This window comes from Ictalurus furcatus, chromosome 8, assembly GCF_023375685.1.
Source record: "Ictalurus furcatus strain D&B chromosome 8, Billie_1.0, whole genome shotgun sequence".
In the NCBI taxonomy this organism is placed as follows: domain Eukaryota; kingdom Metazoa; phylum Chordata; class Actinopteri; order Siluriformes; family Ictaluridae; genus Ictalurus; species Ictalurus furcatus.
The window spans coordinates 27,290,302-27,305,301 of NC_071262.1; the positions used below are offsets into that span (position 1 = coordinate 27,290,302).

General features: G+C 42.0%; 2 protein-coding genes across 2 annotated transcripts in view; one reads left to right on the forward strand and one right to left on the reverse strand.

Moving 5' to 3' along the window:
- Positions 1 to 754: 754 nt before the first annotated feature.
- LOC128611954 (putative monooxygenase p33MONOX) lies at positions 755 to 7,174 on the forward strand. The gene is made up of 4 exons (XM_053631848.1): positions 755 to 1,119; positions 3,814 to 3,912; positions 4,010 to 4,180; positions 4,487 to 7,174. The coding sequence occupies exons 3-4, from the start codon at positions 4,072 to 4,074 to the stop codon at positions 4,687 to 4,689; spliced, it is 312 nt and encodes a 103-aa protein (XP_053487823.1). The 5' UTR covers positions 755 to 1,119; positions 3,814 to 3,912; positions 4,010 to 4,071; the 3' UTR covers positions 4,690 to 7,174.
- A 742-nt stretch (positions 7,175 to 7,916) lies between these two features.
- Positions 7,917 to 15,000, reverse strand: part of col23a1a (collagen type XXIII alpha 1 chain a) — a 28,813-nt gene continuing 21,729 nt past the window's right edge. The window contains exons 23-27 of the mRNA XM_053631847.1: positions 14,958 to 15,000; positions 13,821 to 13,907; positions 13,482 to 13,550; positions 11,194 to 11,232; positions 7,917 to 10,082 (exon numbers count right to left, since the gene is read on the reverse strand). The exon at positions 14,958 to 15,000 is cut by the window's right edge and continues 11 nt beyond it. Of these exons, the coding sequence (XP_053487822.1) occupies positions 10,032 to 10,082; positions 11,194 to 11,232; positions 13,482 to 13,550; positions 13,821 to 13,907; positions 14,958 to 15,000 (289 nt within the window). The 3' untranslated portion in view covers positions 7,917 to 10,031. The remainder of the gene's footprint in view (positions 10,083 to 11,193; positions 11,233 to 13,481; positions 13,551 to 13,820; positions 13,908 to 14,957) is intronic.

The following is a 15,000-nucleotide window of genomic DNA, read 5'->3' on the forward strand; positions in this document are numbered from 1 at the left end:
TTTGAGTACAAGGCATACCGTACAGTACGTCTCTGAAAATAAAACATTTCCCAGAGAAGCCACAGCTGGATAAAGCGTTTTTTGTGTTTCCATGCCAACGCACAGACCCACTGACGGTCCATAGAGAGTGTAGAAACCTTTATTTATTTCATTTATTTAATAAACCATCCCTAGAATTGCTGGAATTTTACATATAGCGAAGACAGACAAGCGGAGTGATACGAACACTCGGCCTAATTGAGCAATCTTTTAGTAAAGCTGTGTGTAAGAGTTCTGCGTAAACCGAACCAAATTAAAATGGACATCTTATAGTCTTCAACGTGAAACATGAAAACGTGAATTAATCAATAAATAGCATAAGTTAAATCATTTAAGGTGTTGAATCTTTTTTTTTTGGGGGGGGGGGGGTATTCTTTTTTATTGCAAGAAAAGAAATCAGCACTGCATTCAAATACAATAAGATAAAAATAAACAAACAAACAAACAAAAAAACAACAATAGCACCTCAGTCAGTAATAAAATATGATCATAATTCTTCAGAAACTTGTTATTCTTATTGTTATCAATGAGAAAGCTCAGCAAGAAAGACATCACATCTAGGCAAAATTTGTTTTTGTGAATAAACAATTTACACTGTAACACTGTATGGTGCTGAATTATAAAGTTTACTTTAATTAATAATTACGTCACCTTTTGTGTTGCACCCGGACGTTTATTGTGAAGGCGCCTGAAAGCACTTCCGGCCGTATTTTTAGTATTATTTTTATTTATTTATTTATTTATTTATTTTTATTATTATTACTATTTTTTTTCCTGCCAATCTACTGCCCGCACTCCAGTCCAGTGGGTGGCGGTAATGCACCTTTAGTGGTTTGCCAACCGCCATTAAAAACAAAAACAAGAAGAAGAAGAAGCACTTCCGGCCGGAAGTAAACCAGTTTCAGCCAGTTTGCGCTTTTAGCATTATAGCGATAAGGCGACTTTGTTGATCAAAGTATTTATTTCGATATATAACCAGCGGAGTTAATCAATCGATAAGACCGGGTCATATTGAAAAAATATGGACAGAATAAAAGACCGGTTTAAGGCGGATAAAGAAAAAAATCTACAATTTAAAAGGTAAGTGTGGATTTGAATCCTTTGGCAGTTTATCAGCTGTTTAGCACGCTAGCTAACTTTAGCTTAGGTTTCACGAGAGGCCTTGTTTACGTGGATATCCTTAATATTATTATTATTATTATTATTATTATTATTATTATTACTAATGGCATTAATGAAATAACATTAGCCGTTATATTATTCTTGGTGGAAACTAGAATATGTTGCAAAAGATCAAATGTATTATTTCGACATTCAGGTGATGCTGTATGGGTTCGTGTTGAGTGTGAATGTCTGTGATGGAGGGAAGAGACACCCCAGTGATCTTCTCAGCTGTCCTCACTGTCCTCCGCAGGGTCTTCTGATCCTGTGTAGAAGGGTTGGTGCTGAGGATGAAGGGTGGGAGATGGGCTTTTCGCAGAAAGTAGAGACGCTGCTTGTCTTTGTTGTTTGTGGAGCTGGTGTTGAGGGACCAGGCGAGGTTCTCCCGCAGGGATTTGGTGCTGTTGACGATTTCTACAGAGGAGCCGGCGATGTTCAGTGGAGACAGGTCGCGGCATGCTCTCCTGAAGTCGACGATTATCTGTTATGTTTCGTCCACGATAAGCAACAGGCCGTTGGCTCTGCACCAGTCGGTTAGTCGCTTCACCTCCTCTCTGTACGCTGACTCGTCCTTCCTGCTGATGAGACCCACCATGGCCGTGCCATCTGCGAACATGATTATGCCCAGTGCGGTGGTGCTGGAGATGCTGCTCCCGATCTGGACTGACTGAGGTCTCGGCGTCAGGAGTCGTGTCGGCCTTGGTGTCGGGAGTCGTGTCGGCCTTGGTGTCGGGAGTCGTGTCGGCCTTGGTGTCGGGAGTCGTGTCGGGAGTCGTGTCGGCCTTGGTGTCGGGAGTCGTGTCGGTGCCTCGACTTGAATTTTCATGCCGGATTATTATAAAGTTGAATTTGAAATCGTACATGCATTGAAACCTTCGAGTGCGATTTCAGTTTGATGTACAGTATCTCACAAAAGTGAGTGCACCCCTCACATTTTTGTAAATATTTGATTATAACTTTTCATGTGACAACACTGAATAAATGACACTGTGCTACAATGTAAAGTAGTGAGTGTACAGCTTGTGTAACAGTGTAAATTTGCTGTCCCCTCAAAATAACTCAACACACAGACATTAATGTCTAAACCGCTGGCAACAAAAGTGAGTACACCCCTAAGTGAAAATGTCCAAATTGGGCCCAAAGTGTCAATATTTTGAGTGGCCAGCATTATTTTCCAACACTGTCTTAACCCTCTTGGGCATGGAGTTCACCAGAGCTTCACAGGTTGCCACTGGAGTCCTCTTCCACTCCTCCATGACGACATCACGGAGCTGGTGGATGTTAGAGACTTTGTTCTCCTCCACCTTCCGTTTGAGGATGCCCCACAGATGCTCAATAGGGTTTAGGTCTGGAGACATGCTTGACCTTCACCCTCAGCTTCTTTAGCAAGGCAGTGGTCATCTTGGAGGTGTGTTTGGGGTCGTTATCATGCTGGAATACATGCTGGGATCATGCTCTGCTTCAGTATGTCACAGTACATGTTGGCGTTCATGGTTCCCTCAATGAACTGTAGCCCCCCAGTGCCGGCAGCACTCATGCAGCCCCAGACCATGACACTCCCACCACCATGATTGACTGTAGGCAAGACACACTTGTCTTTGTACTCCTCACCTGGTTGCCGCCACACACGCTTGACACCATCTGAACCAAATAAGTTTATCTTGGTCTCATCAGACCACAGGACATGGTTCCAGTATTCCATGTCCTTAGTTTGCTTGTCTTCAGCAAACTGTTTGCGGGCTTTCTTGTGCATCATCTTTAGAAGAGGCTTCCTTCTGGGATGACAGCCATGCAGACCAATTTGATGCAGTGTGCCTCAATTTGAGGCACTGACAGGCTGACCCCCCACCCCTTCAACTTCTGCAGCAATGCTGGCAGCACTCATACGTCTATTTCCCAAAGACAACCTCTGGATATGACGCTGAGCACGTGCAGTCAACTTCTTTGGTCGACCATGGCGAGGCCTGTTCTGAGTGGAACCTGTCCTGTTAAACTGCTGTAGGGTCTTGGCCACCGTGCTGCAGCTCAGTGTCAGGGTCTTGGCAATCTTCTTATAGCCTAGGCCATCTTTATATAGAGCAACAATTCTTTTTTTCAGATCCTCAGAGAGTTCTTTGCCATGAGGTGCCGTGTTGAACTTCCAGTGACCAGTATGAGGGAGTGTGAGAGCGATGACAACAAATTTAACACACCTGCTCCCCATTCACACCTGAGACCTTGCAACACTAACAAGTCACATGACACCGGGGAGGGAAAATGGCTAATTGGGCCCAGTTTGGACATTTTCACTTAGGGGTGTACTCACGTTTGTTGCCAGCGGTTTAGACATTAACGGCTGTGTGTTGAGTTATTTTGAGGGGACGGCAAATTTACACTGTTACACAAGCTGTACACTCACTACTTTACATTGTAGCAAAGTGTCATTTCTTCAGTGTCGTCACATGAAAAGATATAATCAAATATTTACAAAAATGTGAGGGGTGCACTCACTTTTGTGAGATCCTGTAATTCAACAAAAAAAAATCTTCCCCTGAAAATACAGCTGTGTACATTTTTAATCTGTGATTAATTTGTTTTTAATCGACGTGATTTTTCTCCTGTTTTGTTCTTCAGAAGTTGAAGATGTTTACTGGGGACTTTGAGGACAGGCTTTCAACATCAGCACCACTCACCTCCGTCTCATCGTCCACGTCCCACCCAGCTCCGTCTCAGGTGTCCGCTTCAGCCCAGATATTTACTTCCTAATCGAAAAATAGTGATGAAATCTGGGATGAACTCGAGTCTAACTGTGTTCTGTGTTGTTAAACAGGATCTGCTCTAGCCTGGCCTTCACCGCATCCGACTCCAGCAGCGATCACATCAGGCGTCTCCATGGGTGGAAACGAAGGCGGAGGACGCGGAGACCGATGGAGCCTCTTCGGGATGCGTCCCACCGTGCAGAAATCCCCCACCGACCCCGGCTCCGATTCCAACACCTCGGGTGAGAAACAGCCAGCTGACGAATCCGCGCTCTCGCTTTCACTGCATTTTAGTTTGGTCTCCTCTTGTGCAGGGCTGAAGAGGTTGATGTTAAGAGTTTTGCGCAAATTAAAAACCTAAAACGAAACTTTTTGATTAGGCCACGCCCACTTTAAACCTTTTATAGGCTTTATATGGAGTCGGCACTGTAACCAGCATTAGATTTTGAAACGGCTCCAGGAGACAGGGTCAAGGTCACAGCAAGGTCAAATTTTCAAGGTCGAGTGTTCTCTTTTTCTTTTTCCTCCCTCTGCACATTTGCTCGCAGGAGGTTTCAACCTGCAGTCGTGCTTCGGGCTTCAGAAGTCCACCACCCTGGACGGCATCAAGACCCAAGTGAACCTCGCGGTCGAAGACCCCGCCAACTTCAAGTCTTCCAACCTGGAGGTGACCGGAGCGGAGGGAAAAAAGGCATCTGCGCATAAACTCAAACATCGCGACATGAACGTTCTCACTCCGTCCGGCTTCTGACATCGGCGTCCGCTTCGTCTTCTTTTCCCCCCTCCGCTCAGGTCGCTCACACACTCACTCCGCACAAACTTTCACACACACACACTGAATACAGGTCAAATCATTCAGCCAGACGTTTGTATCCGTCTCCGATGCCAAATTTCTTTCGAAACTCAGACACATGTAACCCGAATTGAACCGAGTTTCAGCTTTACTGTGATCGTGATGGTGCAGTGTCACATGACAACCGAAATACATCTGCTTTATCTCTGAATGTCCTCCATTTTATTGTGCTCCAGTCAGATCGTATTAAACAGGGTATCACGCTGCCGCGCAAGAAACCTGCTTTAACAGCACGCCGACGTTACGAGGAATCTTTTTGTAAATAGTACCGACGTTCCGTTCAAACCGTGCCGCGTTATCGTTTCGCGAGGCGTTCGTTGCTCGTCCATCCATAGAACTTTTTTTTTTTTTGCGGTCTATATTTCTATCTATGCAGTCCAGGGTCGTTACGGCGTCACAGTTTCACGGTGGACTTTAAAAAAAAAAAAAAAAAAAAAAAAATTTTTATTTATTTATTACAATACAGAATCACATTCCCGTACTGTTTTGATGTACGACCCCCAATCCCCAAAAAAGTTGGGACGCTGTCTCAAAACAGAATGCAACGATTTGCAAATCTCATAAAAACACACGTTATTCACAATAGAACATATCAAGCGTTTAAACCGAGGAAATGTACCGTAGTACGGGTTTCTGAATTCGATGGCTCCGACACGTCTCGAAAAAAGTCGGGACGGGGGCAACCAAAGGCTGGGAAAGTAAGTGTCAGTAAAAAGAAACAGCAGGAAGTTCATTGGGAACAGGTCACGAGTGCGTGTTTTTTTTTTTTTTATGGGCGGGAGCATCGCGACGTGTTTAGATCGAAACGCCCGCTTGCAAATTTCAACGGATTGCAGCGTTGATACGGTATGATTTTTCTCTCCAGGATTTTGTTTGTTTATTTATTTATTCATTTTAACAGATGCATACGCCTGGAAAGACTTCACCACGTTTAACCTCCTACAGATTCCGTCGTATCCTTTGTTTCATATTCAGGTGACTTACTAATGATCAAGAGCAACTCACACGGTGTGTATATATATAGATATACATATATACACACACACACACACACTACCGGTCAAAAGTTTAGACACACTCATTCTGTATTCAAATTTTTTACCACACATTTTAGAATAATAATAATAATAAAGTCATCAAAACTCTGGAGTAACACAAGTGGAGCTATGGGAATTATGTTGTGATTAAAATCCCAAATAAATCTAAATAATTGAGTATTTTAGCGTCTTCAAAGTCGACGCCCTTTTTGTCTAGAATTTCCAGAAATGTATTCTTGGCATTTTCCCGAGCGATTTCTTGAGGAATTTCCCCGAGACGTTTTTTTTTTAAACAGTATTAAAGGAGTTCACACCGACGCCGGACTCTTATCTCCTGCTTTTCGGAATATTTCTCTCCGAGCCGTCCGTTTAAAATAAATATTTATCTTGTAAATAAAATGTTAGTTTTCTAACGAAAGAAACGAACACGTCGGGGCGATGATATTTCCGTCTACGACACCGGTTTCACACGTTTAATCACGCACCTTCCGATCAAAAGCGTTTTAACATCACGAGAAACGTTTCAGTCGAGTGTCCACAAACTTTTGACCGGCAGTGTAGTAAAGGTTAAATACCGTATTAAAACGAGCTCTGTGTGTTGTGTGATGAGCACGCGCACGTCATGGTGGTTTATCCCTCTACACGCTCGTACAAATGACATCCTGAACACGTCTACGTGTAACAAGACGGACGCGGTTTTTAAATGTCCGATACGCGCCGTGATACCGTGACGTTTTCGGACACGCCCGGTACAGACGCCACGTCTTGGTTACACCAGCGCCGGAGTCCCTCGTACTGTTCTGCGTGCTGGGCGTGCTGATAAAACAGGTTCATAGCGTCCCAGCGCTCACTCGCTCGTGTCCGCCGACCGTGTGAGATGGAGGTGTCCCCTGGTCCCTGCGTCCATAAGCAATAGCATTTCACAGGATGGCGTTATATATTAAATGCATATTAAAGTACTGCGCTGTTTTATTTGTATTGTTTTTAAACACCAACCCATTTTCTCATTCCCGTTTTTCTTTTTTTTTTTTCTTTTTCCTAGACATTTCTAGACACCCTGTGACTGAAACCCATTTTGTATCTCAGTTCCTGCTCTGATCTATATATTATATATTATATATTTATCACACTAATTGCTTTTGTAGTGATGTTTTTTTTTTTAAAGTATTTTTTTTTTCCATTCACTTAAATGTTACAACTAGTGAAATTACTACTTTTTTGCATTCCAGTTTATACACAAACACACACACATTTCATGTTTTTGTTTTGCATAAAGATTTATCTGCCATGCAGCTGTTCAGTTTGAGTCTGATGCCTCGAATAAAGTTTGAAGTCAAGTCACAGAGTCACATGAACTGATTCATTTACTCGTCCTACGGGTTTATTTGATCATCTTTGGGGTCACAGAAGAGCTTTCTAACACCCGGGCCTCCAACGTGCAGCTAAACCTGGTGGTTGAGAATCACAGGGGATTAATAATAATAATAATAATAATAATAATAATAATATCAGTGGTGCCTAAGGTTGTGCTTTCAATCCTTCATGACTTCGTGTCGTGTTAGACGTTTAATAATAAGTTAATGTTTTGGTTTTTTTACGGAGAGGCTCCGAGTTTTATAGTATTGTTTTCTCTTCGAATTTAAAAGCGATGCTTCATTTTCAAATGAAAGTTGCGTACCGCAGCTTTAATCCGTTTAAACCCGTCATCGGTGTGAAGGTAGAACCGGGTCGAGTTCGTAACGGTCCGCTTAACACACTGAAACACAGAGTCCGGGTAAGTGAAAATAGTTTATTTGGAAATATATGAAGATTTTATATGAACATTGTCATGACCGCATCTCTGGGTTAAGAGTACAATAACTGACCACACAAACAAACCGAGTTAACCCGACTGAATATACAGGGTGGGGGGTGGGGGTGGGGTTTGGGGGATTCCTGTACGAAACCTTCCGTCTATAAACCGCCATTCTGTAAAGGCCAGTCAACACGGCTAGGGATATATATTTTAAACAACCTTTTATATTCATTTGATAAAACACCAATCATGAGGAGTTAAACTCGGCCGCTGAGAACGCTTCCCCCTTTCTTTCTCGTAAATCAAAAACCGATCGAAACAAATAGAAACACCGTTTCATTTCAAAAGTAATACCGTTACAAAATAAAGTCAGTTCTCAAAGCCAAGGCGGGGAGGAAGAAAAAAAATCAAAATAAACACACGCAAGAATTCACAGTAAGTAGGGTTTAACAGACTGCTTCGTAATGGCTTGTGATTTATTCCTAACTAATGAAATGGTTTCATATACATTCATTTAACGCAGCAACCGTGAAGTGTGTGTGTGTGAGAAATGGTGTCAAATCTCTTTCTTATCTATAGTGCTAAATGTCTAGAACATCTATAATATAAACGTGTGTGTGTGTGTAAAGAAATAATAAAGTCGATATAAAAATCAGTAAACTGGCAGAAAAGCACAAAGTCTTTGTTTTAAATCCGAGGAAAGAGGCTGGATTTGTTTCATACGGAGTGAAAAGTGAGAACGTTAGTTAATAATCGACTTGACCGTTTATTAAGTCGAGTACTCAAATCGGCGCGTGGATTACGTTCTTCTTAACTTCGTGTAGCGAATAAACGTAAATATTTCTGTAAATACAAGGCTTTGATTCATGCTAAAACGGCTACATCTAGAACATCTCTAAATTTCCACAACTCGTGACCAAGTGATCGTACCGCTGCCTTCGAGTGCTGTCGGAAAAATCGTAATCACGACGCGAACGGCGCGACGACATCGTGATTAAAACTCGGGAACTCCGTTCTACGAGTCCCGACTTTACGAATCGATGGCGTCGATAACTTGAAGTCGTGGCGATATGAAAGCGACGTCTGTAGCGGACGTTAAGATTTAAGTAACGATTATGCACGTTAGCAGTCCGGTATTTTCTTTCCGTAAGGCAAAATAAACTTCTTAGTCGTTCTTTGATGATATAAATAAATAAAAAAACAAATTTATTTCTTTGTGTCTTTTTTCAGACCAAATCCACTTAAACACGCGCCACGTCGTAATCTCAGCCTCCGAATTCCTAGCCGACGAACCGACGACGTGAAACGTCCGCGATCTGAATCGACTGCGAAAACATCAAAAGGACGCACTACAGCGTCTTCCTACGATACAAAACATCAAATTCAATAGCTAGGTGAGAAAACAAAAACGTCTACCGACGAAGCTAGGCGAGTGAAAAATAACAAATCTTTACCCGGTACGTTGTTCCTGACGATCGGCGTCGGCGTTTGCGAAAGGTCATTTAATCACGACTGTACAGAAATGCTTTTCCCGGATCCATCCAAAGTCACTCACGTAGCCAGCTAATGCGCCTCGTCTAAAATAAACTCACGAGCCTAGCATTTTAAACCAGGGAACGGAGCTGAACGATATAATGTCACGGCCTTGTTTGCTTAACGGAAAGTAGACGACTCGTTTTGGTATCGTTATTCGCATTGAGTACGAAAGAAATGAATGAAATCATATCGATGCATCCTTAGCAATGATAGCATGATATACCACATACCAAAATATACCATAAATTAATACATAGATACAGAAACTGAATGTGATGTTAAATGAAATCATTGTAACATGAAGAATCCCAACAATATGATCAATCAATATGACGGTATGTTTAACAAAATATAATACAATCTAGTAGTAGTGTACATATTATAATAATAATAATAATAATAATAATAATAATACAGTAACACGCTAATCTTCCTTAATTACAAATCGTCATCAACTACCAAAAGAACGAACCATCCGAGCGACCAAACACCAGTTCATTTCTCGCAGATGCTGAAGAAAATCAAAAAAAAAAATTTTTATTTAAAAAAAAAAAAAAAAAAAAGCATACGCTAGTAATGATAGCAAATCAAGATATGGTACTCAAGGTTAGATATCAGTTAGCTCTTCGATATCATTTCCATATCAGACACCCTCGACACCCAACTGTTCGCTTGTGAAGCTAAAATCGGCTTTCCCATCCGTCAGCTAGTGAAGCGCTAGTGTCAAAACATCCTCGCCGGACGACAGTGACCGTCGCCAGAGCCACTACCGTACATTCCCGTGTGCCCTACAGAGCCAAGGTACTTCTTCTCCAGGCTTCATTTCATCGACGAAGACGCTCCTGTATGACGGATCGATTATTTTCCAGCCGTCAAGGCTGCGACAGACGCTTTCGCTTGATTCTCTGCATCGTCCCGTCGTCCTTTAAAAATAATATATATATATATATATGGAGAGAATAAAATGCTCCAGATTCAACCGCTGATGACGTCGGAGGATGCGCATGCTCATGCAGCAGAGGCAAGGAAGCAATCCTCTGTTCCTCCGATTTTGAAAAACAAAACAACAAAAAAAACTGCTATACAAACTCCTAGTTTGGTCCCGAACGTTTCGTTTGGAAAAATAGACACACGTATATAAAAAATACCGTAGGTAATTCTTTGGCTGACGGATAATCGTCAAAGTCTTGTCTTTAAAAAATAGGAGGTTGTATTTATACTGTAGGGATATGTACAGAAACCTGGTTATGCTTCATGTTAGTCATCACTGCAAAAGAAAAACGCAGATATTAGATATCGTTATTACACGGACATTATACAGCAGTTAATGAATCAAAAATGAATGAAAACACTCCATGCAGTCGTTCACAAACACAACGCCAAAGGCAGAAGTTTTCAATTTTCCCATTTTCTCTCCAGTTTCGTCACCTGCCGATTCCCAACCCGTTGGGGAGGGCGGAGGCTAACGCGTGCTTCCTCTAAAATACAGGAATCTTTCCGAACTGCTGCTCAGACTGCGTCACAGTGCCGCGTAACGCTCAGAGGAAAGTACCGTACGCCCTACACGAGCTCACGGACGCCAACGATTGGCTAGTTTCGCTGTGATTGACAGGGGAGAGAGAGTATGCCCCTCCCACCCAGACAGCACGGCCAACGTCTTGGCCAAATCGAACTCGTGAAGTCCCGTCAACGGGGCGAACGCGTTTCAGTCGGAAATCGTGACTTTAAAACGTACGTATAAAAAAAAAAAATGACGAGGATTCAAATTTGGACGCATTGACAACGTGACAAACTTATTCTGTCACAGTGGTTAAAAAAAATAAATAAAACAGGTTTAATGTTCAGACTGTAACTGTTATACGGAAGTATAGGAAGAGAAATGTGACGAGCCAATCAGATCGCAACCTGCACGATTCTGAAGCCAAAAAGGTGAACAAAATGAATGTCAGGAAATGTGGGAGGAGCATTTAAACTTCTGACTAGCAGTACACACACACACACACCACATCGTTCGGATCATAAATGTGTACGGACCTTGTGCCAACAGCCAGGTATCGGAAGTCCATCTGGACCCTGATGACGAAAAACACAAATATGGTAGAATAAATATCTCATCATGCAGGTTAATATCATGCTCGACAACGATCTAGCAACCTGTAGCTCGTACGGTTAATTCTACAGTATAAATGATTTGTTTAGAACAGCAAACACTCAAGAGGAAAAAAGAAATAAGAGGAAATAGGAAAGAGTAGAATTTGATTGCAATTGTTACCGTAATTTCCGGACTATAAGCCGCTACTTTTTTCACACGCTTTGAACACTGCGGCTTAAACAATGATGCGGCTAATTTATGGATTTTCACGGGCTAACGAGCTTCATGCCGCCAAAACATTTAGCCTCGTCACATCGGACCAATGAAATTACCGAACAGGTCACAGTCGACCAATGAAACTGTTCGAATTAAATCAAACGCACTCACACTAAATTCTTCAGATCAGTCATTTTGCGCTTCATGCACACCCCATCATCATGGAAAACACACGAAGAAATGCATATGATGCAGCTTTCAAGTTAAAGGCGATCGATCTGGCTGTCGAAGAAGGAAAGAGCATGCGAGGAGCAACTTTTGCTCAAGTCTGCCAGTGGATCCTAACAGCATGTAGCAGTGTCAAAAAATCTACTATCACCAGCGGGTTTCGAAAGGCTGGACTGCTGCGTGATGAAGAGGACAGCACGAGCTCAAGGGCGAATTTGCCTCGAGACGTAAGTGACATTGAGAGCGACAACGAAAGACAGACTGAGGAAGTGTGTGACGAAGTACCGGTAATTCTGAGGCTGTTCAATTCGACACTGAAGAAGATGACTTTAGTGGTTTTAGTGCGCAGGAGGAAGATGAAGATAGCGATCAATGACTTTTCCTGGTAGGCAACTGTATTTTTTATTTTTTTAACCAGCCGTGTTACAGGCACTGTTCGGAATAAAGCATTTACGGTACGTATTTAATTAAAAGTTAAAAAAAATCTCTGTGTAACATCTTTCTGTGTACATATCTCACGTTTACAACGTGGACACCTGCGGCTTATAGACAAGTGCGGACTATATATGTACAAAAATTTTTTTCTTTTTAAAGTTAGTGGGTGCGGCTTATATTCAGGTGCGCTCAATAGTCCGAAAATTACGGTATCTTTGATGCATGTTTTAGTTTCTCCATAGCCACGACTACTACGGTACTACATTGTACCTCTGTTGCCTTATTATGTTAGCCGATTGTTCGACGTGGTAGTGTGTGGTTCTGTACCGTAACCCTGTGTCACAGGGATGCAGAACCACTGCATTCTGCACTAATTCCTCCCTGCAAATATTATAGCACGGTAACTTCACATTTGATGAACTAGAAGTCGTTAGGCAGGTGAGGAACTGTAATTAGAAATAGCAACGCTAGCCTGTAACAAACGATCCGATTTAAACCTCACGAGCATGTGCTCCTAAGGAGCCGAACGAGGAACTGAAAATGAAGCTACCTGATGCCTACGAAGCAGAGGAAGGCTATAAAACGCTATCAGATCACTTCCGGCTCACAATTTCCACCGTCCGAAATGTCAGTTAAGGGAAACTGTGGAATATCGAGATGATCACGATATCAAGAACACCGTCGGATAGAATTGCCCGTACGTCGGGCGGAAAGGCAAAGCAAAGCCCACATATGACCCTGAGGACCAGCAGGAAGGGACGGGAAGGAGTGGCGGTGCACCGTTCTACCGTGCAGCCTTGCTTGCACAAACATGATCTGCATGGAAGAGTCATCAGAAGTAAAACCTTTCCTGCGACCTCATCACAAAACTGAACCGATGTACGCAAAACAATAGATAAGCCAACAAGTGATGTTAAAAATGGTCACTATCAGCAAAGATAGGAAAAGATTGGAAACACGAATACGGTATACGTATCAAATCAAAAGAACTGAAGTTCTGATGTACCTTTAAAGCGCTACTCTAAAAGCTAAATAAAGGTACCTCACATCCACCTTCTCAGGGTAAATTATACTGCACAAAACATGTCCGTTTGATGGTAGTACGTCTACCGAGAAGCAACAAGTACGCAGCTTTTCTCTTAAAAAGTCATTAAAAGGCGCAACATTGGCGTTTAAGCTCCTATTACAAATCATTACGTCAGTAAGATAAGTGGAATGCCTGCCGTGTTTCTTCTCTAGCCATATCTCAGTAAGTTTGTTTTTAGTTCCATGTCTTTATGAGTTGAATGAATGTGAAACGCTGGTATGTGCATGCTCAGAGGGAAACACACTCCACACAGTGGTACAGTACCAGCCGGCAGGGAGCCCTGGCGTCAGCCTGCCCGCTTTCCCCTGCCTGGCCTTTACATCCGGCAGAGCCCTGTCAGCAAAAACACACACGCATACTGAAAACCGTTCTCGCCCAACTCACTGCTAACCACACACACACACACACACACGCACGCACACTCACACACAAACACACACACAAGATAAAGAGCAGAAGTGAAAGGATAAAGAGGCAGGGAACAGCAGAGGGAAAGTAGTGTGTAGAGAAGATACACATCACATCCTGATAAAGATTTTTGAATTTCCACTACAGTAAAGGTACGTCTTATATTATCTTAGATGTAGAGAGTTTATCACGCACCACAGGACAGGGCTGGTCTAATCCGGGCGGCCCCTGCTCTCCTTTCTGCCCCTTCAGCCCTCTCTTCCCTACAGAGCCACGGTCACCCTGAAACAGGAAACAGGAAATAATGCTCGCTGATCACATCAACACGCACGCTAATCGAGCAAAATAAACCCTAAAACATTCACAAATTCAATATATGTATGTATATATGTGTGGGTGTGCAAAAGTTTGCACCCCCCCCCCCAATGCTAAAAGATACCTCTATTTTTTCAGTTTATCTACAAATAAAAACAAGTCCCCCCCCCCCCCCCCGTACCCGTCTTCCTGCTTTGTTTCAATTCATTTTGTTTTATAGAGACATGAGCAAAATATTTTCTTTCATATTGTGTTTTCTAAAGAGTTTCCGAATAATATTTATACACGTTTTGCTACAAGATCTCAGACGCACACATCCGCATATCCGGTGTGGAGTTTTAGACAGTCGTCGTGCTGCAGGATGAAACCCATGTTTCATTTTGAATGAACTGAACTTCCTTTTCATTTAACTAGCTGATGCATTTGAAAATCACAGCGATATTTTTGTTTATTTCCACAGATTCGCCACAATGGGACAACTGAAATGAATTAAAGGGGGTGTGCAAACTTTTGCATTCCACTCCTTAGGTGTTGCATGTATGTGTAATGGCAACATTATGTAAGTTCTAGTGGATACAAATAAATATCTAAATATTAAATAATATATACAGTATAATATATATATATATATATATATATTTAAAAAAAGACAAAATGAAACAAGACGTTTCAGAGACGTTCCTTCATTATCACTAGTAGATATTAATTATTTAAAAAAAAAACCCCTGATACGATACTCTCTTACCTTACTGAAATTCTTTCAACTTGCTGATAAATCTTTTTAATTCTAAAACTACAGGGGTGTGCAAACCTTTACGCTAAAGAACAAAAAAAACAAAAACAAAACAAGAATATGTACCGGCTCCCAAAGTAAATCTTTGCACATGAAACCATGGGGATACAAACTTTTGCACTTGACTGTAAACTGTCATTTCGTTGTCTGTCTACATGTAAAACTCATTCTAATGCTCCTGAAGTTACTGTGTTTGTCTGTGTATTACGTGAGTCTCACTATACCTTTTCTCCTTTAGCCCCCGTGTCTCCTTTTTCTCCTGAAAGA

What these genes read in the sequence shown, in the direction of transcription:
- LOC128611954 (XM_053631848.1), top strand. Translation starts at nt 4,072, where the DNA reads ATGGGTGGAAACGAAGGCGGAGGACGCGGAGACCGATGGAGCCTCTTC. An exon ending in CTCCGATTCCAACACCTCGG is followed by an intron (nt 4,181 to 4,486) that starts GTGAGAAACAGC and finishes ATTTGCTCGCAG; the next exon opens with GAGGTTTCAACCTGCAGTCG.